Source organism: Hippocampus guttulatus, chromosome 22 (assembly GCF_054856545.1).
Source record: "Hippocampus guttulatus isolate MCC_2025c chromosome 22, RoL_Hgut_1.0, whole genome shotgun sequence".
Taxonomy (NCBI): domain Eukaryota; kingdom Metazoa; phylum Chordata; class Actinopteri; order Syngnathiformes; family Syngnathidae; genus Hippocampus; species Hippocampus guttulatus.
The window spans coordinates 7,357,964-7,382,844 of record NC_141282.1 but is presented as its reverse complement, the minus strand read 5'-3'; the positions used below and the strand labels follow the sequence as shown (position 1 = coordinate 7,382,844).

The 24,881-nt window shown below is 47.2% G+C and overlaps 2 protein-coding genes across 2 annotated transcripts; one reads left to right on the top strand and one right to left on the bottom strand.

The window, feature by feature from the left end:
• Positions 1 to 99: 99 nt before the first annotated feature.
• Positions 100 to 5,803, bottom strand: LOC147186357 (protein phosphatase 1H-like). Its single transcript, XM_086103942.1, has 10 exons — positions 4,966 to 5,803; positions 3,529 to 3,718; positions 3,048 to 3,425; positions 2,826 to 2,938; positions 2,666 to 2,750; positions 2,205 to 2,323; positions 1,912 to 1,975; positions 1,731 to 1,838; positions 1,505 to 1,656; positions 100 to 1,425 (listed from the first exon to the last, which is right to left on the bottom strand). Exons 1-10 carry the CDS (start codon positions 5,199 to 5,201, stop codon positions 1,278 to 1,280), a joined length of 1,593 nt encoding a protein of 530 aa, XP_085960068.1. The 5' UTR covers positions 5,202 to 5,803; the 3' UTR covers positions 100 to 1,277.
• Positions 5,804 to 6,084: 281 nt separating this feature from the next.
• il17rel (interleukin 17 receptor E-like) lies at positions 6,085 to 24,009 on the top strand. The gene is made up of 17 exons (XM_086103941.1): positions 6,085 to 7,177; positions 7,701 to 7,728; positions 7,860 to 8,009; positions 8,337 to 8,443; positions 8,655 to 8,769; positions 9,059 to 9,103; positions 9,174 to 9,313; positions 9,387 to 9,458; positions 9,539 to 9,593; positions 9,673 to 9,836; positions 10,303 to 10,347; positions 10,608 to 10,662; positions 11,119 to 11,255; positions 11,328 to 11,381; positions 11,455 to 11,515; positions 12,943 to 13,074; positions 23,491 to 24,009. The coding sequence occupies exons 1-17, from the start codon at positions 7,064 to 7,066 to the stop codon at positions 23,622 to 23,624; spliced, it is 1,608 nt and encodes a 535-aa protein (XP_085960067.1). The 5' UTR covers positions 6,085 to 7,063; the 3' UTR covers positions 23,625 to 24,009.
• Positions 24,010 to 24,881: the final 872 nt, after the last annotated feature.

Below are 24,881 nucleotides of genomic sequence, written 5' to 3'. Positions count from 1 at the left end.
CACCTGTCCGCGGGACGTGTCTGGCGTGTGTGCAAGTGGCAAAAAGAATCACAGACGGACCGTCGTTTACTGCTGGTTTAAAAGTAAGGCAAAGAAAACTTTTTTTTTGTTTTTTGTTTTTTTTATTCGTACCACCCCTCGCAACAATAGCATTGCACAATTAAGTAAACATTAAAATAATGTATTATTTTGGGGGACTTTTGGAGGAACCTTATACAAAAAGTACAGTCGACATTCACAAAGCAGGAAAATCACGAGGCCACTTCAATCCCCACTTGTGGCTTTTTTTCTTTTTTTTTTTTTGCTAGAAGTAGAATCCCTGCCAAAAAAAAAAAGCATTTACATTCATCTAATGGACAGAAATGAAGGCTGAATGACAAGTCACGCGAGGATGAACATTCAACATGAGCCCTGGCTTGATCAGAGGATACAGTAACACGCTTTGGATGGTCAACAACAGCACACAAAGTGCAGAATATGAATTCTATTCAAACACGTTTCTCATGGAATGTACAGGAGGAAAGATGCGGGTAGCCGATAAAATTTCAGGACGCTGAACTTCCTCATTTTCCCTCTGCACATCTTTTAGATTCGCTCACAACGATGCATGCACAAAACAGGCATTTTCTTTCTTTTTTTCCCCCCTCCTCTCGACGCAGTGAAGTGACGCAGGTCGAATTAAAGTGCAATTGAGTCGTTTTCATTGCCTGTGCGTTCAGCCAACTCGACACCTAACATCATCCTAATTTTCAGGGAACTGTTGATGCTTTCACCCTTTCAGGGACGGCAGTTACCACAGTGGACAGCTTATCGCATTTTCAGGTAACTGGGTGCATGAAAAGGGTTAAGCCGCTGTTGAGTTTTACCAGGATGCTTCAATCAGAAAGTAAGTCCTTGAAAGCTACACCGTATCAGAAAAAAAAAAGCCTTAGCTTCTATTTTACGGGTATTTTATGAGCACCTCAAAAGAGGCTAAGGACTCAATAGAGACACCTGACTTAACCGTCTTCGCCTAGAATGTGTCCCAGAACTTTAGTCCATGTTGTTGTTGCTGCAGTCTCTTGGGTTATAATGTTGCTTACGTCATCAAGAGGCAACAGTGAGTCTCTTGTCGCCCATTTTTGTGGCCCTAACGGGACAATGAGCTCCCGTTTGCGGCGCAATTTTTATTTTTTATTTTTTCCTTGTGGCTTATCACTCCCAACAGAAACATGTGCAAAAAGGATCCGGGGACGGCGAGGGCGGGGAACTTTTGAAAGGCGCGCCATGAGCCCCCCTCAGGGCTGACGGTTGCCGTACATCAGCGGGATGATGAAGACGGAGATGTCGTCCCCGGAGCCCAGGCGCTCGTTGGTGATCCTCCAGCCTCGATCCCTCAGCACGCCGCGGGCTCGCATCACCAAATCTTGCGCTGCCATTGTATACCTAACCGTGAGGTTGTGAGAGAATGTCATTTTTAAGTCGAATAATACATCTTGGGGGGGGGGAAAAAAAAACTCCCAACCTGTGAAGGTCGTCTGGATCACAGTTGGCGAGGAAAGTGGAAACGGCCTCGGCGACTTCCTGGTTGGACAGGACGTCCCAGAGGCCATCGGTGCCCATCACCAGGACGTCGTCTGCGCCGTGCTCGTACTGCGTGAGGTTGTACACCTTCACCTGTGTTTCAGACAAGTCTCGTTTTTGGTGCCCATCTGAATGAAATTGCACTTGTTTCCCCCAACAGCGCTCACTTCGGGGAGGCAGGACAGGAAGGGCTTGATGTAGATGTTGGAGTCGTGAACTTTGAGGTCGTGGTCGCCGAGCCCGCGCGTCACGCCGATGGTCGCCAACACCCGAGCCTGGGAAACCAAACCGCCGTTGCCTCAGTCGGAACTTAAGTGTGAAGTCTTGAGAGTGCGGCGTTCATCCGACCTTTTTCCCTTCCCCGTATATTAGCGGGAATTTGAGATCTTCGTCCTCGATGGTCTTGTACGCCCTGTTTTTAAAAGACGAGCCAAGATGTGAGTATGACACGCATACTGTGCAGTTTGCGAGAAAAGCCTGTGAATGCCTCCCCCCCCCCCCCAATGTTGTTGTTCATAAAAGAATTGATCTAATCAAGGAATTGAGATACTTTTTCCTCGTAAGTTTACACGCGACCTGCCCGTTTTGACCAGTCAATGTGGCAACGTTGGCTCGTGTGCAGATGCGAGGACGCGGCCTACCACCCGTTCATGGTGAAGTCCCTGTAGAGCATCCTCTTCCCGACCTCCTTCCGCTGGACCCTGCGTGGGAACTCCAGGTGTGTGAACTCGTTCCCCAACAGGTGTGGCTGCATGAAACCCTGCAGATCCACAAACCCGCCACTGTTTTTTTCTTTTCTTCTTTTTTTTTTTAATATGGGTAGAGACTTGGATTGCAAAAATGCATGCCAGCAAAAACGGATATAAAAAGCAGGCGTAAGCCATCATGACTGAGCACAAAACCGAATCCCTCTATGAAAATTAATCTCAGGCTTCCCTAAATAGTTTAGTTTAAAATGTTATAATAATTTCAAAAAAATAAATAAATAAAAGATTAGTCCAAAAGCAACTTAATGATGATATTGAACATCTTTGAATTCTGAGCGATTACAAGACAAATTCTTGCTTCATGCATTCATGAAAAATAAAAAATAAAATTGTACCAAGAATTGTAGTCTCTGTCGTTCAGATTCCGGCGTGAATTCCGTTGACATCGGAACGATCTCATTGTTCCTGATGATGATGGCCCTGTCGATCGGACAGAAAGTTCACAAGTGAGGCGAACACGTGCGCACGTTTCAATGAGAACTCGGATGCACGGACCTGCTGTCGCCTGCGTTGCCGACGTACAGCTTCCCCAGCATGTAGACCACCGTGAGAGCTGTGCATCCTCCTGTGATGTTGTAGCCCTGCTTCTCCCTCTCAATCTGCGCATCCTGCAGATGTCCAACCCCCCCCCCGCCCCAGATAGACACAAATATTTCTTTACGGTAATGCTAATATTATAAAACACCGAGGTGAGACAACGGAGGCGGGAGAGCCTACCATCTCTTTGAAGGCGTTCTCCACGGCTCCGATCACCAAACTCTCGTGCTGGATCTTCTTCTCGGCAAAGAAGCGCGGCGGCGGCGGCGGCGTGCTGCTGGGCGAGCCCGGCGCCCCGGCCGCACCCCGCAGCGACGCCGCCCTGGTCAGGGAGCGCTGCTGGTGGCCCGGCGTGTTGCCCGGCAGGCAGGGGTTACCGTCGGGCTCCTCGCCCAGGACGGTGGGCGGCAGGGAGGCCAGGTTGTGCAGGATCTCCATGACGGCCTGTAGCTGACAGGCGATGTGGTGCTGGAGCAGGCGGGAGGCCACGACGGCCGCGCCGGAACCGGCGTGGCCGTCGAACAAGGCCCAGTAGTGGAACACTAGTCCCTCGTTGTCCTGGAAATCCAAAATAGTGTCTCCCATCAATAGGTAGAATGCAATATTTTAAAAATGAATTTATTTCATTTTAAAACCTGCAGCAATGCATGCCTGGCCATACCTCCCCAAGCTTGCCGTGCTCCAAGCGCAGGCCTGGGCCTTCGCCATTGGGCAGGGAGTTGCGCCTCTTGGCCGCGGGGGTCTTGCTGGGCGTCGGGGGCGGGCAGTAGCTAATGGGCCGCCGCCTCACCACCACCACCTCGCAGCAAGCCTGGTCCTCGTTCAGAGCGCTCTTTCCAGCATTAATCACTCTGAAGGAAGTAGATATATATATCTATATATAAAAACAGGTAACTTTTGCATGAAAAAAATCTAGCCAATGAAGTGCCCCCCCTCAATAAAAAGGTGTGGGGGGAGTGGGGATAACGACATCAAAGTGAGCCCCGCTTGCCTATCAGACATCTCTGGAGGGTGTGTGAGAGAAATTAGCATGACTATTTTTAGACCCCCGACTGTGGGTTGTTTTGTGCACGGCAGCATCTGACTCGCAGATCCACGGCCTGATGCGACAGTATATGCGCCATTATATAATGTCAACACGTTATAATTCCAAGCCTCAATCGTGAAGACTGTAAAACTGGATCCGTTTTACAGATATCATCATGTGTGTTCACGGTTTGCCGAACGCTTCCAATGCATTTGGCTGAAAAAAGGAACACTTTTGCCTTTCTTAATTGGCATGAAGGTCTCATTTTCTCCTTCAAGTGTCACAAATCTAGCGTGCCGTTAGTTTCGCGGAAGACCTGCACACATCATTCCTGATTCATCCTGGATCAGCAGATGTGGTCTTGAAACAATACTATTGGTGGTCCGTCTTCATTTTTTTAAAATCTCATTTTACTGTGTCTCCAAGCAAACAATTTTTTTTTTCATTTTAGGGGGCAAAGAATTACAAATGTTATTTTTCTGCGGTTGTCTGTCTTTTTATTTGTTGGTTTGGACATTTTGATTCGAATGTTTTTCTGCTATATTTTTTTTGTATAATTGTTTTAATCCAATGGAAGAATTGACTCTACTGCCACCTGCTGGTGAGGAATGCAGTGTTCACAAACGGTTGGCCTTTTGCCCATCTTCAAGCGTAAAACACCCGGAGTTAGGACATGATAAACTCTTAGTTGCTCTTTATGCGACAAAATAATCAACTGTGTCTGACAATTGATTATTTTAATATATAATTAAATATTTTTAAACTCAAACGCCGAACGTCTGTATTCGGTAGTCCCTTGTAAATACGAGGAAAAAAAACGATAATTGAGACTTTCTGTTCACCTTTTGCGTCTGATTTCCAAGCCACTTGTGCAGTTTAATGCAACGTGCACGCCAAATGACGTGCACGGGTGGCGAAGGGTGACGCCTCGGGGCTCACAACAGGTGCAGCTCGGAGGTCTGCGCATGCGCACCATGTGGATTATTGTTGTGATGCCCCCCCCCCCCCCCCCCCCAAAAAAAGCAAAGCCCGAGACCCACTTGCCCTCGGAACTGCGCGCCGGTGACTTACTCTGCGTATCCGGTGGCCCACGGTAATCTCCTGGTCTCCTTCAGGATGAGGATGGGCCGGGCAATGTGATCCGCCGAGCACTCGATCTCATCCGGGGAGAGCCCGAGGAACTCCGGCCTCATATAGGAAAATTTGAGCGGCAGATCCGAACCGGGGCTGCCTCCTCCGCCGGAACCGCCGCCGGTCATGATTCCCCCCATGAAGCCGGCCACGGCCGACTTGACCCGAGTCAGCATGTTGGTGGTGCGCCGCGGCGGAGTGTCGGGCGGCCGATGCGCGGCGCCGCGGCTCCCTTTCCCCGGATTGCCCCCCAGCTCGGCCGCGCTGCTCGACGACAGTGCTCGACGGCACAACGAGAAGCCGCGCGCTCGCTCGGTCAATGCCGCATCGATGTTAGGGAGGAATAGTGGCTAGGATGGCTTAGGCAAAGCCGGGCGCACCTCCATGCAGAGCCGGAGACAGCATCCCGGGCGTCGGGAACGCGGAATTAGTGGGTCACGTGACGCCCCCGTAAACCCACGCTGCAAGAAATGCACCCTCTGCTTTTATTTACGTCACACGTCAAAAGACGTATACGTGCAATTGCGGCTTCGTTAAAAATGCATCACAACTACAGCATGCGGGGTCAGCCAAAAAACTGGAATTGCATTCGAGCCCGGTTCAAAAGGTTTCTGCCAGGTTTTGGGATTCCAAAGAGGATTTCGATGCCAGTGCTAGCTCGCGTTTCAAGTCTGTTGTTGTTACATGTCATGCCTTTTTTTTCCTTCCCTCCATTCAAACCTTGCTCCATCCCTTTTTCTTTGTTCCTTCAAACATCCTTTCCGTGTATCTCATTATCTTGATTCTTACTGTCTTTTGCTTCACATTTCCTCACGTCTTTTGCCCCTCCCTTTTTACTTTCCTTCGATTTGTCCCTCGCATCCCATTTTCACCATCCTTCCATCTTTTTTTTTTTTATCTCCCCTCCCCTCCCAGTTTGCTTTCCAAAATCATGTTCTTGCCATATACGTTCGATTGGGAAATATCCTGAGCTACTTTCCCCCCCCCCCCCCCCCTAACTGTACTTTTTTGTGCGCCAATCTAACTCGCAAAACGGTCAACATTATGATTATATGTACAACGGTTATCGTTTTTATCGTCAATATTCCAAATTCAGTTCGTTTTCGCTCACTGACGCGCGCGCACGGACCGGGTAGTTGTGCGCGACACTTTTTGCAGCGTGCAGGGGATGAGCGCTTCTTCACAGCAGCTGATAGACGGCAGGTTCTGAATAAATCCTCCCCGTCGATGCCGCATAGAGCCGCAACCGACATCTGAGTGCGTGATGCACCGCGAGCACTGTGACTGACAATCCAAGCAAGCCACATTTGTCACCCGTTACATCAATATAAAAGATAACCTTTAGCATTTTGCTCATCACTGACTATTGACCCCTCCCCCCAATTAAAAAAAAACGTGGAGAAACTAGGCAGTATCGGTCCCATAATTGCTTTTTCATGAAACACGTATTTGGAAAGATCTGACGTCAGGTGTATTGTGATGACGTAATTTGATCGACATTGTGCAATACACCTCGCGTCCTGACAGAGGGCGCCATTTACACGTGCTCACCCAATGCCACTTATGAGCTGAAGGGAAATGATGCCGCGTCATGACAATCAGTGATGCATCGAGAGTAGTAAAAAAGCTGCGGGGCAAAAAATTCCCCCCCCGTGATTCCCAGAAATGTGCATCACGCACTGATGTGAAGCGCAGTGCATGTTTACATTTCTTTTTGTTGTCTTGTATTCCGATGTAAGTACCAAAAGCATTGAGGCATTACTGCTCAATGTGTCAAGAAACCATTTTTTGTTTTGTTTTGTTATCCAACACATTGATCTCATAACTTCCCTGTTTGTTGCTAATAATAGATTTTTTTTTTCCAGACACACATGCTACAACTCATGCGCCAAGCTCCACCCTCACGATAAAGACATTTACCACCAAGGCCCTGGCCCATCACACCACCATTGGATGACATCAGCATCCGACGTCTCACAAATAAAGGCGGGAGCCGCGTACAAACCAGTCCAAAGAAGAAGAATTTGTGGTGGTGGAGATGATCGTGTGGGCTGCCTTGCTGATGTGTCACTCCGGTTTTGGCTTCTTTGGAGCCGCTGGACAACACGTGGAAGCGGAAAGGATCAAGAGATGCGGCACAAGGTGCTCTCAGGTAAGAAAAAAATAAAAGCATCCTCTTCATTCTTCTCAGGCTGGATTTATTTTCAACCCCCCAAAATGATCAAACGATGTTTGCATACCTTTGTAATCACAGAATCTAAAGATGGGATGATTACCTCAGTGAGCAGACAAAACAAAGCTATCAAGGATTTTCCATGTATGCGTCGTTGTTTCATGAGTAACTATTGTAACAATGAAAGTTGTTCGGGTCTCTTTCAAAATCTGTTTTTGAAATCTGCACTTTGTTCAGAGGATGCCCAACCTCCACCCACCTTTATTTCATTTCACAATAACAAAAAAAAACACCCAAACATGTTGATAAATAACACAGAACAAAAAACGTTGAAATATTTTCAGTGGCACAACAAAAACCGACAGTTGATTCATTCATTGCTGGATAACAGACTGAAGTATCAAATTATTTATTGTGGACCATGTTGTCCAGGATGACTTTTCTTTGTCCATTTCATTTGATTTTTGGATGTTTGACTGATTATGAACTTTTCTTCTTGCAGGGCCTCCAATGCAAGACCAAGCCAGCCCGTGAGTGCAAACACACACTCCACAAGCGCATTCCAAAGCGCTCTCCAGCCCCGCTTAAAAAGGAACTACACGTGTCGTGATGGAGGAAGTAACCTTTGCTACCTTGTTAAAAATGACCTTCTTTGTGACAGATTTTCTTCCTCCTCCGTGCCAGGAGCCCGCCGACGGGCTCGACGCCTCCTCCGTTTTCCGCAACCTCAGCTTTTCCACCGCCGTGATGTGCGAGGGGAGCCAGAAATGCTCCATGCATCTTCGGATCAAGACCACCGTACACCTTACCAGTGCGTCAATTACTATAAAAAAAAAAAATAATGATAATAAAAGAGTGATCAGAATCAGGCTGTAAACATTTGTGTAGGGATGAGCAAGTAGCGATACCAAGTATCAGTATCGGGGCGATACTGGCCTCAGTTTCAGGTATTTATGGAATCAGGTGACACCACCAACCAACAGGTTCACCATTATTTTTAAAAATCAGTGCGTTAAATGCAACTTTATAGATTATATATCCAAAGTACGAGAGGTATCGGTACTCGGTATCGTGATATCGAACATCCCTACAGTCGTTCTGGCTCACAATGACGTGCGTAAATATTTTCAATCCCCAGAGTCCATCCACGGCTTGTACGTTTGCTCCGAGACGCCGGCATTGCCGCCCAAGTGCCGAATGATTCGCATCTCCAAGGCGTCCAGGCGGGCAATGGCAGGGATGCAGGTACATGTCAAATCATTCCAATCGCAGCCAAAGATCACGGCGCACAAGCCAAATTATGACAAAAAGCGGTTCAAAATACAAACTTAATTCCCAGGTACAAAGTAACGCGAGACCATTGACATGAAACTGGATCATTTCCCAGCAGAGTGGCTCTAAACCAAACCGAAGGAGCCTTTTTCCCGCCTCTCATCTTCACGGTATGTCGTTATAGGTGGAGGTGGAGAACGACTGCGTCAGCGTTTACCCGCGGCAGCAAGTGAGAGTAACCGTGGCCACGCTGCCGAGCTACTGTGGGATAACTCAAAGTGGGACCTACCTAGCTCCAGGTGCCGCAGCGTGCAATGTTTATCAGAATGTTTGAGCATCCCAATGTACATTTTCACCCACGTGCTGGCAAGAAATGCCTTTTTTTTTCGGGCATGGTGTAACCAACGTAAAAACCAGAGCGCTGTCTATGGTTGGAAAAACAAGAGAGTCGTCATGTTCGGGGACCCCTAGAATACATCCTCGGCGTGCCACGCGTGTGCAAATATTGAATTTTTGGCCATGTTGTGCAGACGTTGCGGTAATAATGAACTAACAATTCGTCCGTCACTTTCGTCCGTCTCGCGACAGACTGCTCGTGGAAGGATCTGAGAAGAAACGTCCCCGAATGCATCGGTGAGTACACTTCCTGATGTCGACCGCGCTTTTGTCCAAACGCACACCCGACACTAACAATTTCCGGCAGCTGGTCGGATATGGCATGACGTCAACTGGGAGAGAAAGGAGGTGCACGTCACCGTGAGCGACATGCTGGAGGGTCAAGACTATCAAGTGCGACTGTGCCACAAGGATTTCATCTGCACCGGCACGGGGGCTAGCGCTCTCGTAAGACAAGAATCAGAAATGTAACTCCAGCCACCTATCGTGGCTAATAGAGTCTCCTTTGTTGACCATCCAGATCAAGAAAGAGGAACCCAAAAAGAGTGCCGTGCTGTCTTTCTCCAGACCGCTGCCATGCCTGTGCATCGAGGTAAAAACCCCCCCAGCGGAGCACAACCCACCGACCGTTTCCATTCGAATGCCAAACGATACGTTTCCGATCCTCCGCAGGGCTGGTCGGCGGTGATCGACGCCCCCAGAGTGCAGGTCTGCCCCTTCAAAGACAGTGAGTCACTTTTCGTTGCTCTTGACTCAACCAGCGTCAGTCATTATTAGTACAGTTGATGACATCTCCGTCCATGCAGGCATGGAGGAGATGTGGCACGGGATTCATTTCGACCCGCTGGAGGAGGCGCTTTCGTGGGCGCCCGCCTGTCCGCTCTCGGCCCGGGTGGCGCTGTGCCAGAGGGAGGCGAGCGGCGGCTGCGTGGACGTGGAGAGCGCCTGGCGAAATATCAGCAGAGGAAAGGTCGCCGAAATGTGATGAGTCATCAACGCGTTGTCATTCATTCATTCATTGGAAATTGGTGATGACTCACGAAGGACTTTATGACGTTGTTGTGTGAAGTTTTATTGAGCTGAGTCATGATGTGGCCAGTGTGACTATTCTGTTTTTTTCCTTTATACTTGCCGTCAGTTTCGATTGTTATCACTTAACATAGAAAAAAAACCCAGAACGGTTTTGCTCTGTGATAAAATGTTGAAAGCCTTGGTGAAAGCCTGCCGTCTAGTGGTCAAAGACAGGAAGCCAAGGCGCACATTTGAATAGTCTTAATAAAGCTTCAGTAGTATTGTGTATTCCGCAAAACACGCATTTTGACCCAAGCATGAACGCCTTAAGTTAAAAAAAAAAAAAGCGACGCAATGACCTTAGCAGCCGCAGCACTTTTTCTATTTGTTCCAACTCTCAAGTAGGATAAAATGTTGCCTTTCAGATAACATTTGCAAAAGTGGACCCTCACCCTCAACTGTGCATGAAGGTAACAACTCTTTATTTTTATTTGGGGGGGGGGGGGAAACCACCCTTGGCATTGAATGAATTAACATGAACTTAGCCTTCAAACTAATGGGGAAATAATTATATGTCAATACAAACCCAAACATTTTTTTTTGTTTTAAGCTAATTAAAACCATTCCTTAAGAAAGCTAAAATATTTCAATATTATGTAAATATTTAAAAACTGGCCACTACAACAATGTGCTAGAATTGACATTTGTTGTTTGTTGATTTATTGATCAGTTCACTGCAGGCAACCAGTCTTGGATCAAGTGTCCTTTTGTCAGGAGACTCCAAGGTATGACTTTTTCAGAATAATAAAATATTTTTAATATTCTGTCGGTGTCGTTTTAACTTGTATAACATTTCGGGGACTTGCTCTCGCGGCATCTTGGTGCTAAGGAACAATTCTGAAGTGGCTTGAGGAGCTTCTTGTAGTGGTACGCCACCATCTCGGTACCAAGGATCATGTGGACATGAGTTGAGGCGCTTCGCATATTGTTTTGGTGCCATCCGTGTGTGCCAAGGAACAATGTTGAAGACGGCTGGAGGGGCCTCCTGCCGTGCTTTGCTGTCACCTTGTGGCATTTTCTTGTTATTGAACTATGTTAAAGTATGTCGCGGAGCTTCAATTCTCAACCTTTTTGTTTAAAATGATATTTTTCTGTGCCCTTTGTAGTAATGTGTGGGACTAATGAGAATATACAGTCCTCATATTTTGTATGTGTCCATGACAACGAAATGTTCTTTTCAGTGTGGGATGTGAGCTGGACACCGCAGGGTTTGATGCTGACCTCACACGTCAACGCCACTTTCCGCATTGACACGTGCACGGCGTCCCAAGGCTCTGCGGCGTGTCGCACGACGGGGGGCCGCACGACTGCGCAAGTGGTATGTCGCCAAAAGTGAGCGTCGTTCCATGATGTCTGCAAGAAACCGCCGCAACCACTATGTCTTCATCAGGCGGAGCACTCGTCCATTGGCCTGACCTTGCCGGACGCTCACTCTTGTATTCATGTACGTTTACATCGTCAAAAATGCTCATCAGTTAGCCGACAAGAAACTTTAAGGCATGTGTGTGCTTGCGCAGGTGAGGAGGATCGATGTGAATTACGCCGCCACGGTCCTTCACTGTTTCACCCTGGAACCCAGTAAGGAGCCATCCAAAAAGCAACACCCTTTTTTTTCCCCATTGTGTTTTCATTTGTGTGTGTGTGGTTTTTTTTCAGGGCTGTGAAATTTCCGCGGATTCTGTTGTGAAAAAAAAAAAAGATTTTCATAAAACCTCAATTTTTACATTAAAAATCATTGGGTGGGCAGGGGGAGGGATCTACTTGACTTTAATAGCCTTGCGCGGCGACAGTGGCGCAATACAGCCGGACACGCGGAGTTTTACACCAGCTGATCGTAGAACATGTTTTGACCGCAACTCGGCAAAGCCGACAAGAACTTCACTTGGGCTGAAAATTGCGTGACTGCCTACGTGAATTTGACCGACGGACGACGTTGCCGTACGTCCTATTTTTACGACAGTGCAACGAATGGCTTACGGCATTTGTGCCAACTTTTGGCTTTCTGAGATTTTTACGACAGTGCAACGAATGGTTTACGGCATTTGTGCCAACATTTGGCTTTCCTGTCTCGGTATTCGCTCTCAAACAGGTGTTGAAAATAAAAAACAAATACTGCTAGTAGTCAAGGTTTGCTACGAGAGTATCATAGAATGTCTGTCGCAAGAAGAGACATTGTGCAACGGGAATACGGTGTGAAAGACAATGTGAAAAAAATCGACAAGGAAAACTGCATGAAAAAGCCATGCAAGTGGAATTGGCTTGAACATAAAGTCGGGAACGAGTACCTGCATGAACACATTCGTAAAACAAAGAATCGGGCAAGGCTTACTGCGTGCCATGCCACCAAGTTATCAAGTACGGATCAGGCAAGACAAGGTATCTCTCACTTTCATATTGAGCGTGATTTTTCACAGCCATTTTCAAATGCCTATTTAAGTTTTCTCTCATAAACATTTCTTTCAATTGTTACATTTTTTTTAACTTTTATTTTGATTAACAGATGAATTACATGTGCAATTATTAGATATTTCAAGGAGGGCATAGGAGGAGAGTGTAAGTTGACTTAGGTCAGACACAGTTAAGATGCCCTCAAAAAGAAAAATATTTCAAACAAGTTAAAAGAGAAAAGTTAATAGATGCTCATACTGCCTCCCAGACCCCCCTTAAACTTTTCCTCGGATTTTCGCTGCCTTATTTCACAGCCCTGTTTTTTAGTTCAAGCAAAGGTAGTGTACTTCCCACTGACTGGGGTCTTTGATCGTTTTTTTTTTTAAATGTCAGCAGTATGCTGCTTACATCAAATTGGACTTTCTAGCTCCATCGTGGCCTCTTTTGGCCAGTTCAGAATAAATCTCATGAGAATAAATGTTGTCACTCTTTGTTATTTACCAGATTGAATCACACAATTTGGGGAAAAATGGGCTTTCGCTTGACAATTTAGAGTGAACATAAGTCGAGGCACCGTGTTACGTAGTTTTGAACGCCATTGTCTATTTCCTTCACAGGTCAGGCGCTGCCTCTCCTCGCCACGGGAGCCACTTGGAACGCCATCCCGCTTTGCTTTTACCTCGCCGCCACCGCCGTCATCGTAGCCGCCGCCGCCGCCGCCACCTTGGCGATCCTTGCTATGATCACAGGTAAAGACATTCAAAGACATCCAAAGAAGCCAGTCAGTCAGCGTTACTCGCATGTACATGAGCACTTCAAATGAACTCAGGCCTCTTTCAAGCGTCCTGTCAGTACTCTCAGGTTTTTTTTTTTTTTGTTTTTTTTTAGGGCCACTGATTTACCGTCAGTTTGTTTTGAACTCCTGCTTAGTCACAGGTTGTTTCTCAATGTGCACGCGTGTCTCCACTTGCTTATATATATATATATATTTTAGGATGAGTTGTCTCTTCCCGTTCGAAGTCTGCATGTTTTCGTTGTGTAGTTGGTTTTGTTTTTGTGTCCAAATGGCCTCGCTGAGCAGTTGAATTTGTCCTATGACCACGCCCAAATCATATTTTGTCATTCAAATGAATGGGAATACCATTAATCCACAATTTAGTTCCCCCATGCTCTTTTTTTATTATTTTGTTACGTGGAGGCTTTTCAGGTACTTTCTGAAAACTCGCCGCAAGGCCTCATCCAAGTGACGCAAATGACAAAAAGACAATGCTCTCTTTTGTAATCAAGTTGAAATGTTAAAGGAGCTTCCTTTAAGCAATATGTACACTGGGGCATTTCCTCATTCGATGCCAGTTCGAGTTCCTGTCCGTTTGCATTCAGGGGGAAAATACAAGTGACGTTTTGTCATGTGGGATTTCCACCATCTCTCAGGACAAAGTCACATGAAGGTCATACTCCGGTTGGACGAGTCAGATGATACCATCTCTATTCAAGGGGACAAAGCCAAAAATAAATATTAATTATTACAATTATTTTACGTGTGGACGTATCTCTGAATTTATGATGCAATTTCATTATTGAGTTTGCTCTTTGGTGTTCCATGGCAGTCTTTTCCCATGTTCATACAGGGAATGACTGTAATAATTATTGAATGTATTTATTCTTTTACTTAATTTGTTTTTTTTACTTTTTTACCGTTAATGTTGTAATCTGAATATATAGTAATGTAATATATATTGCAGGAATAGATTTACATCAATGCTAAAACTATGTTGACAATAATAATAACAATACTATTTTCCATTAAGAACAATGTTATTTAAGGTGACAAAACATGAAAAAAAATAGATAAACTAATAATGAGCAATAAATTATGTATTCACGAATTATAATGGAATGTTAATTATTGGATGGCCATTTTTACTATTATGTTTAAAGGTATTTACATGTGATACAAAAATCGAATCAAACATATATAGGATACCAATATGTCATCGTTTGAGTAAATAGTATATGGATTTAATATATTTTTTTCTTATACTGTGTATTTGTTTTTGGTGCTATATAACATTGTCCACAAGAGGGCGATGTTGACCAACTATTGCTTTAACTCAGTTCCGCCAACGTGATAACAAAAGTGGAACAATTCGCGTAATGAGCTTGTCTTTGGTTCCCGTAAAGGTGCATCTTTCCAGTCTGATAAGCGCCCTGAGGTGGCACAAAAGTATAAATGGGGCAAATCTTGTGCTTTGTTTTCAACTTTGTACCGTTTATGAAAATGCTCCTTATTCTTGAAAACGGCTATTTTGGAACGTGCACTGCTCTTGTGTCTCTGTTGTTGGTGATGGCTGAGAAGGCTCCACAGGATCCCCCCCCCATCCCCCCGCCACTCATACACGCACACAAATGATCCTCCTCTTAGAAAAAAAAAACCCAGGTGACATAGCTCGCATTTTGCAGGACAATGTTGTGCTCTTTGGATGGAGCTGCCCTGGTATCTCAGGCCTTCAGGTCGAGCTTTTGTGTGTGTCTATCAGTTGGTTCATCTCTAAACCCCCGCCGGGAGGGGGTGGGGGGGGGGATGACAAACACACCAGCCAGAGACAACAGACAGGGATGAGCTAATCCTTGTTGTGGAGAATTCCAGACATTCCAACAGGGTGTTGCACCCCGGGCGAGTTCATCGGCGAGTGGGGCTCGCGTCCGGGCTTTGCGCTAAACAAACAGGCCTTTTTAGAACCGCGCCGAGTGGAAATTTGATGTCAAACAATGAGGACGCACTCATGCCCTCAGGTATGCATGGAAAGACGCACGACTGACAGGAGGAACGTGAGGGGACTGGGTGAAAGGTTCAAGGGTGAAAGAGAAAATACGGGGAGGGCTCCGATCCACTTGATGCCGTCCAAAATAAAAATGTTTGTTTCCTCTTTCTGTCGCTAACGTTCCAAGATTGAGACTTAGAAAATGGAGACATTGAGCTTTCTCAGGACTTGTGTTCATTTATCTATTCATTTATTCATGTTGTGCCTTTCTCCAAATTCTCAAAGATGACTTGATTTCTCTCTCGGAGTCTAAATTGCGGGCGACGGATTGTGACATTGTCTTAAAAGAGCTTTGCCAATAAAGCTTTATGACAAACATGGCGATGATGACTCCTGACGACTTGTACACGCATGTTGTAAGTTCTCTGTCGCTGCCATCGTGCCCCAGGAGCACCTAGTCTAGTCGTTTCTCACACTCTGTGGACTAGCCAGGAAACCGCTCATTGAGTTAGCGCTAGCGTCAGTGTTAGCATTTCAGCGACCAGCTGCCGCTTTTGTTTTTCGTGTTGATCGGGAGCTTCCAGGTTGAGACGATACACTGGCTTATTGTAAACAGATCAGCATACCTTTAATAATTACCACGGCGACCCTGATGGGTGCACTAGCCGGGACACCTCAAGTTGTTAGCATTAATGCTAATGTTACTGTTAAGAGTTTTGTACTGTTCTTGAGTTAACATTGCCACACGCTCAAATCCATGCGGTGTATTTCAAGACATGGGGAAAAAAAAGGGGGGGGGGGGAAGAGCTTATCAAGGGCGGAGGGCTTTCGAAGAAAAAGTCCAGCGCACTCGGGTAGGTCCTGTTGACAAGAACCGGAGACGCTCCCTCGCACACATACATACACAGAGGCCCCTTTGTTCTTTTGTGAGTCATTGTAGAAAGGAGCACAGCTGTAAACAGTCCAAATCAGTCCATCAGGCCCCCGAGGTGCCGGAGCGCCTCGGCGTTGACTGGGTATCCGGAAAGAAAACGGCAAGCTTGAGTCATCAATAAACAGAACAGTGGGATGAGTGTGTGACATTGTGTTTTGGGGTTGGGAAGAGGGGATCGTACTGTAGGAGGCAGAGACAGGAGGAGGTTCTGGCTTTAGGGAGGGCTAATGGCGCAGAGTAGCACGGGGGCCGATGATCTCATGCCTCTGCCGGCTGGCAAACCAGACCTTTTCCGTGGAACTCCGAGCTTCACGCCGTTCTCTTCAACACATACTGTTTGAGGATTACCCTATTTGGGTTTTCCACAAGGAGGCCACTTGGTGGGTGTGGGTGGTCAGCTTTTGGATTTTACGGCTACTTTGTGTAATGTAGTCTGGCTAATGTCTGCGTAAAGTGAGCTTGAGATGACTGACCGATCAACAATGACGACATGAGGTGTCAGCGACGTAACCGAGCAACTCCCGGTGCTACGTGTCATGACGTGTACTCTCTGGACAATTATTCCATTAAACAGATTAAAAACTCATACAAACAAACGGACGTGTTCTAAAAACTAACGAAAACTAACCAAATTAAAGAAAAAGTCATAAATAAATCTAATTAAAATGTAAAATCCTAACCATATAACCCTGCTAGCTTGATACGAAATAGCTTTAAACATCGTATTGAACACAAGCAAAATATAACAATTCCCAGTCATATTTTCTCAATCGTCTCTGAAGAACGACTCGTATTAGTGCTGTACTGCTGAACGGAGAGGTAAAGATAACGCTATTTGGACAAAAGTAAGGATTAGAAAGTACTTTTGAATTGTAGGAGGTAAAAGTAAGAAATCGTGCCAGTCGGGCAATAAAATGCTGGCCGAGAGCCAAACAGAGCGCAGCAGCCCGGCCTTTTTGTCCGCCGCGTCGACCTCTAACCCTCGCTGACCTCGGCACACGCCCGGCCCGGCCCGCGGCACTGCGCCTACCATCCCTGCCTCTGTTTGTTGTCACTTTTAGAGCCACGAGAGTACACGGAAATAATGGAGCCTCCATTCCACCCTGCCACACACACACACATACGGGTTGAAAGGCAATGACCCTTGCCATTTCAGTCACCGAGGCCAGGACACGTGCCGATGGGCCAGCTGCGGCGGTCCCACAGTCCTGCATGTGTGTGTGTGTGTGTGTGTGACACTGACAGGTGGAGCGAACAGGCGTCACATTGCCTCTCTAAAGACCAGAAACAATTGCAAAAGCATCAGCGGGGATACAAGTGGGAGCCAACTCAGCACATACATTGTTGCCCGCAGACAATATAGCCAAGGCGGATTCAAAATGTCACGTTGAATGGCCCAAAGTCACTGCAAATACTGTTAAAAAAAAAAAAATCCTTAACGTTTACACACAACCCTCATGGGTGCGCACGTGCGAGTGTGTGCGTTTGATTTTTTCACTGCGATATGCAAACTCGGCAACAAGACGTCTTTCGATTTTGTCTGTCTTCGCCCGCTCCGAGCACTGCGAAAAAGAGAGTAGCGGGGCAGCACACAACAGAAGCTGTGTTTTGCAGCTGGGGGGGGGGGCAAGCTGTGTGTGTGTGTGTGTGTGTTGACCCCCCGCTGGGTGCTAAGCAGAGCGGCTTGGGGGCGGGGGCCAGGCCAACCCGATAAGCTCCCCACTTGTCCGGCTTTGCTTGATAATCGCCGATGTGCGTGTGCGGCTGATAGTCGCTAGATAGGTATGCACACGACAGTCTTTTATGTACTCGCGGCGCAGCAATTGCAGTTGTTTACTTCATTTTAGCGTTAAAAAAAAAATAGGGCAAAAGGTGGCCATGTTTGGGGATGAAGACATTTTTTTTCTTCAGTTTCCAGGCGCCATTTCATGAAAGGTAGCCTTAAAATGGCAGCTTCAAACCTACCAAAACTTCTTTCCCTGTGCAATTTTGGCCGTGCAACGTGAGACTTTTGGGTACGACCTGTCATGACACGCACATTTACCCAAGTTCGAGTTGATTGTTGAAAGTGGTGATGGCAGGGCTAATTTAAAAAAAAACAACAACTTCGCAGCACTACTGTATTTCCATGTAATTTGGCTTGAAAATAGCTCGGTTCAACCCAAATAGTCGCCTTCCTGTTGAAATTTGGGCATGGCTCCTTGAGACATTTTGGTACGACCTGGCATGACTGTCATGTCTACCCAATTTCGAGTTGATTGGGGAAATTGGTGACAGGCGACAATTTTTTTTTTCCCAACTTCCCAGCCCCCATTTTGTTTTCCAGATAATGTGGCCACAAAATGGCCGCTTCCAACCAAAATAACTGCCTTCCTGAAGACTTTTTTTTGGTGCGTGCCATTATGGTGTTTATATTACAGGACCATCTGCAGAGTTTTTTTTTTTTTTTTTTTTTTTTTAAACTTTGTGAAAGATTTCCGAAGCGCAACGTTTTAATTTCCTTCCCGGAAGAGCTTTCAGTGTAGACACGAGGGGTCGACCCTGAGGGTGGACGCCCTGTAATTATACAACAATCCCCCGAAGGGCCTTGGGACCGGCCCATTCATGCCACAGCGCATGATGGACTGTCGGTAATTCCCATTTTGGGGGGGGGGGGGTGGCGCTGCGGCATCGAAGGGCTAACCGAGGTCACGCCGGAACACCTTTTGCCATGCGAATGCTGCGCTTGCGTTTTTTGAACCAAATGTTCACGCATGCACACCCCCCCCCCCCCCCCCCCCCCCCCCCTCTTCCGCCATGACACAGGAGACCCGTTCGGGGCAGAGGGTTGAAAGATCAGAGAGGTCAGGAAGGGAGAAGCATGCAAGCTGTCAGCAAAGATCAAATCTGGCTTTATTGTCAGAATGCTCCTTTAGGCGGGCCTCCACTTACCTGATGTAACCTTTGAAAGCGCATCCACGCGCAGTACGTCGCGCTGCCCAATTAGCCACTCGCGTGTGCGTTATGCACACTCAGAGGGATTTTTTTTGCACAGTGGAAAACGGCGGGAGAGGTGGTTGTGCAGTGAGGAGAGGCTGGTGGCGTGCGTTTGGGGATGGGAGGGGGGGGTCAGGAATGACAGCAGATGGCAGACAGCGCCACCCCTCCTCCACTCTTTCCTCCCGCAGCTCAGCGGGTTATGGAGTAGGGGGCAATTAACAACAGCACCCCCCACCCCACCACCACCCGCGCACCCCTCCACATGTGCCTGTCACCGAGGACCACTCCATCCTTCCTCGTGCGCCACTCAACCCCCCCCCCCCCCTTGTGCTCTTGCACCTCCATTAGCGACGGCGCAGCCAGGTGCCAGGTCGCGTGACGCCTGTCAATCAAAACGCACGGCTGCGCACGTGCGCGGAGAGCCACAGGCCGCTTCCGCCAACCTTTTTTTTTTCCTGGAAGGCAGACTTTCCAGGCTTCCCAGTGACCAATAATAACCCTTCTATCCCCCCCCCCCCCCACCCCATCTTTTCCACCTTGGCTTTTTTCCTCCCTCTCGTTCCAGTAGCAGGGCCTGCCATTTACAGTCTATGATTAGAAGAATGCGACTAAATAGAGAAGGCGGTCTCCATAACATTTGACTCTTCAGCGGTTTTAAAGAAGCGCCGTCAGATCCGATTCACACCCGTGCCGTCTGCACCAGATTGGGATCCATTCTTTGACAGAGCACGCATGCCCCCCATTTTGAGTGGACACTGTGCCATAACAATCAAGTTTCAATGCTAAAAATGAGGAAAAATTGGGAAATGTGGGCATGGGGGGGGGGGGGATCACCAAAATTGTCCAGCACGGCGGTGCGCGTGCGCCTCTCTCTGAACGTGCGCCTCGGCTTGTCCGCTGCCCACCGGGGCTCCACGCATGACAGTGGCTTACTGTGGAAAGGCCTTTTCAGACATAAACAAGCCATTATAAATGTTCAGCTGTTCAACCGGGGCTCACAAACGGGCGGCATGTATAGACTTTCCATTTAAGGCCACGGCGTCCACTGGCAAAAGAGCCGCTTAAGAGAGCCAAGAGAGGCGGCGGCGGGTGGTGGTGGTGGTGGTGGGGGCTGGTGGGGGGTGTAACACTAACTAACTGTGTATAAATAGACAGAGAACCAATGGGAATATTTCAGAAAGCAACACAGGAGGATCAGAAAGCGCCATGAATGTGTCATATTTTGGAATGTGAAGGTAGCAATAAACACTTGGGAGGGGACGTTTATTGACATGAGGTGCTAACTGGCCTCCATAACCACCGTTATTAGTTTTATTGATTCAGATCGAAAGTGTTCTCAATGCACGTTTATGATTGGGCCATAAAATCTCAAAGAAATTCTAATACTGTGGTCCTTGCGCTGACTTACGGTTCGGCATTTGCGGGTGTGTGCGCAGTTCGGTGTTTTGTTTTTTTTTTGTTTCGGCCCTCCAAAATCCGAATCATCTAATAAAGCGATTGACACATTATTTAATGAGTTTAATGAAATGAAATAGGCGTTTTGTCAACCCATTCAGTAACAGCCATTTTAGTCCACAAATGTTGGAACTACATAATGTGGGAATTGACTTCAGTGGCTTGTCGTCTAAATGTAAACAGCTGCAGACGTAGCTCGACGACTTCCATTCGCACTCGGTCATCCCCGTAGTGGCCTGAAGCGGTTTTCCAGGATGGGGGGGGGGGGAATTCTTTGCGAACACGGCCGTCCCCACTGGGACACGATCACCTTCGATACAAATTAGGACATCATTGTGAAAATTGCAACTGACCACGCCCCGAATCAAACTCTCACGGTCGTCTATTCTCGCTGACGTCGTTGTGCACATCGTAGACGTCGGGCCGGCGTCCAGGTTACAGTGGCCTCTTTCTACTGCGAGAGAAAAGCTCTTTTTGCCTTCTTGTCGCGGTCACACTTTGTAGTGAGCGCAGCGCGGCAACTCGGGGATGGGGGTGGGGGGGGGGGGGTGATCCCCGTGATCCCCGGCGCTAATCATCTACATGTACGCACACACGCACTTAGAAATCACGCACAGTGGCGTTCTGTCAGCGTCGCAGACTGTCCGTCTCCTTTGCCGATCCGGCGGTGACTGTAACTAGGTGTAATGGCCAGCCTGCGGTTAGTCACTCTATGGGCCTATTCACGAGCCCTCCAAGTCCCCCCCCCACCCCCCCACCCCCCCACACCCCTCGTGCGCACACGTACACAAACGCAAACGGCGTGCACGTGCGCGCAAGCACACGCGCTGTTTACAATGGGCAGTTGGGGCCAAGCTGCTAGTTGAAACATATTTCTTTTTCCATCCAAATGAGTCAAAGGGCATCCCTATTTTCCACCGTCTAAAGGCGTGGGATCCATGTGTGTGTGTGTGTCAATAGTAGGGTCTACCTTAGCTGGGGCGGGGGGGGGGGCAAAAGCGTTACTATACAAATCCAGATGAAATTTGCCGAAATAGATAAAAAAGTTCTTTTGTAAAACAGATTTCTACACGTGAATGGGCTCTCGTCACGCCATTCCTCCAATTCCAAACGTCAACCAGAAGGAATGTTGTCCAGAATTTGCATCCATTTTTTCGAACAAAACATGGATGCAAATTGTTTTATTGTGTGCAATAGCTAGCACAATCCAAAGGATTACAATTATTATAATTTTTTTTTAATCTGTGAGGACAAGTGTCTGAAAGCAGCCAAAACTGCTCCACTGCTTTTTCACCCTTCGGGTCACACCGGGACAAATGCAAATGATCCTTCCGCTCTCCTCTTACACGGCCACCCCAATCGCACTCCGACAGCTTGCAGCGCTCGCCGAGAGCCCCGTCCCCCACAAAAAAGTGTTGAAAGATTCTTAAGTGTTTTTCAAGTATGGACCCCAAAAATGTTTTGTAATGCTGATTACTTTTGAAGGAAAAAAACAAAACAAAAGGTTCTTTTTATTTTGCACCTGATCAGAGTTCCAAACAAAGACTGCAAACCCTGAAAGGGGGAGGGGTCACTTTTGACAGCTGTGCGTGCACGTGCTAACTGCTCTGTTATTGTTTTGGTCTGACTGCGCCCCGTCACCTGATTCTTCTCATGCTCACATTTTTTTTTCTTCATCGTAGTCTCGTTGACACGCACGCACGCACGCACGCAGCCACCCTGCGGCGTCAGCTGCCCAAGATGAGACGTCCATCATTGTGGAATTAATAACAAATAGATAGGCAGGTGCCTGTCGTGGGAAAACGGACTGGTGTGATCCTCTCCGAGAAATATTTGCCTCTGAGTAGGAGGGGGGGGGGGAGACAAAAACATGCCCGTGCACACGTAGGAGCCAACTCATGAGCGGATTCGTTTTCCATCCGTTTGCTTATCTTATTTGAAGCGTCGCCGGGAGCGAGAGGGGTGGGGGGGACAACTCCCCAAAATCGACCTGTTTTTGTGAGTCATTCATTTGACCAAACTTTTTGCGTTATTCATTTATTTCGTGCTTCTATGAGGTTAGATTTGAAGTTTTGACAGTTTTTAGAGTGATTTGGAAAACAAAAAAAATCTGAGAAAAGTTTCCCACTGAGCACGAAGATGATGAAAGCATATTTGAACTTCTTTGAGGAAAAGAATATTCCCTCGGCGTGTCAGCGCGCATGTGTGTTCCATTTGTCATCCCTCCCCGCCGCTTTTCTCACTCCGCAGCATCGGGTTCACCGATACCGCCCGTAATTTTCGGACCTTTACAAACACTCGCTGATGTTTGCTTTTGAAGGCCGGCGAAAATAATTTTCGCTCGGACTACATTTGGCCATCACGCGCTGAACAGAGGATGGAAATTGTAAATGTGATCATTTATTCTTGTAAAAAGACACCGATGAGACGGACGGCGTAGCCAAGCCTCAAATTCCAGCGGTTTTACTCCTGGTTGGGGAAAGTTTCCCATTTCCACACTTTTTTTTTTTTCTCCAACAATATGGATATTAAAAAAAAAAAAAAGTTGTAAGCGTTTGCCCTTCTTTTTCTTATTAATGTCACATTCTTGGCTGGCGTGTTGCTTTTATTGGACTTAAGACAATGCCGCAAACGTTGCATATTTTGAGCTTATTTGATTGGCTGTGCACTCGCCGCAGTTTGAAAAAAAAAAAAAAATGATATGTTCATCGTTTGTGTTATTTGTGCGTTTCATTGCCGTTTGGTGAGTTGAATTCCTTCAGGGTGGCAATGCCGTGCCGTTCACCCTAATCCACTCATAACATTTTTGGGGTATAGCGTAAAAAAGCACATTCCTGGGTCGGATTTCTTAACATCGTCTTTCCCGAAACTGGTATTTAATAACTATAGAAATGACAGGTCTTCATCGTCACTTCTTGAAATCTGTTTTTGATCCCGATGAAAAAACTGTTTAGCTGCTTTTTCTTTTTTTTTTTTGCATCTCACTCAAGTACAATTGCTGAAAATGTTTTTTTTTTTTTTTTTTAAACCAACAGAAGCGGGCGGCAGAGGCCGATTGTGGAACTTGGCGCTGACGCCAACGCACCGATGCCGGACGGCGGGCAAACGTGACGACAACCTGGATGTGACGTACAAGCCCAAGGAGCGCCAAGTATGTTTTTCACTTTAAAAATCCTCCTGCCGTTTGCGTTTTAGTTTCAACCTATCATACGGTTCTCGTGTACGTTTACCCTGTCGGCAATCCAGCCTCGCGGCCGCAAAAATTAGTTTGAAAAATCGCTTGGACAGGACTTGACAAACGACTGGACAGATTTTAGCACCCTTTCGCATCCCAAATGACGTTTAACTTCCTCCCACAATATATACAAAGCCCCAACTTCCCCTAAATGAAAAAGTGCTGTGGTCTGACGAGTCCACAAATTGTTTTTGGAAATCAGGGATTGTCGTATCCTCTATCCGGTCGTCGTCGTGTACCCGGTTGTCAGGAATTGCGTAGAAGCGCATGCGTCGCAATCGGACGGACGGGCCGATGGGACGGCCGTCGGGCCGGCTGATTGACAGAATCACAAACGCAAGCGCATTCCCCCTTCCGGGGGGAGCCTTTGATTGATGGTCGCATGTCGAGAAGCTTGTCGTCTTTTTTTTTTTCTGCCACTTCTGCTCATTGTAACAAGCCGGTGAACATCCCCGTCCATCCATTTGCAGCAACTCTCTGTAATTTGTTTCTCTCAATTCAGGATGAACCCAAAATATTACAAACGCATCTGTGCCGTTTTGATGCATTACGCATGCTCGGTCTTGCGGAATCTCGGCCAGGTGGTTTTATTCCGGTAGATATTTGTAGACGCGCGCGCACTCTATCCTCTCACGCGTAATGCAATCGCGCCTCTGTGTTTACGCTTGCCATTCATAGAATCAATACATACTGCATATGGAATGCTTCCTCCATCTCTACCGCGTCAGGTAGATTTGTAAATGTCACAACGGCTTAACCGGATAGGCTGGACCTCATCTGGTAGTTGGGAACCGGCGCCTTTAACTTAAACAGATGCGTGACAGCCAGGTAAGGTCGTTGCACGTGCGGCGGAGCGACCCGGCAAACAGCCAGAGCCACATCAACAAAAACACCCCTCCGCGACCTCTCACCCCCCCAGTGTAATCGGGTCGTCGGAGCGAAGCGGCGGCGTTGCCAAATGCCACCGCACGTCGATGTCCTCCGTGAGGCGAGCGGGAAGCCGCGGAGTGGGAAACCGACACCGAATGATGACGAGATGAAGGCCTTGATGAATGGCGGCAGACGTTATTTGCAAGCCCTTTAACCTGGCACGAGATGGACCGAAAGCTCGGCTCTCGTCCACGCGGTCCTCTTGGACCAGCGTGATACATTTAAATTTAAAAAAAAAAAAAAAGTCTGGTTGACTTGAAA

Coding starts and splice junctions, on each gene's coding strand:
- il17rel (XM_086103941.1), top strand. CDS start 7,064: ATGATCGTGTGGGCTGCCTTGCTGATGTGTCACTCCGGTTTTGGCTTC. Junction 7,729..7,859: donor ATGCAAGACCAAGCCAGCCC/GTGAGTGCAAAC, acceptor TCTTTGTGACAG/ATTTTCTTCCTCCTCCGTGC. Junction 9,837..10,302: donor GAAATATCAGCAGAGGAAAG/GTCGCCGAAATG, acceptor GTTGCCTTTCAG/ATAACATTTGCAAAAGTGGA.
- LOC147186357 (XM_086103942.1), bottom strand. CDS start 5,201: ATGCTGACTCGGGTCAAGTCGGCCGTGGCCGGCTTCATGGGGGGAATC. Junction 3,426..3,528: donor AGCACGGCAAGCTTGGGGAG/GTATGGCCAGGC, acceptor TTGGATTTCCAG/GACAACGAGGGACTAGTGTT. Junction 1,839..1,911: donor TATACGGGGAAGGGAAAAAG/GTCGGATGAACG, acceptor TTGGTTTCCCAG/GCTCGGGTGTTGGCGACCAT.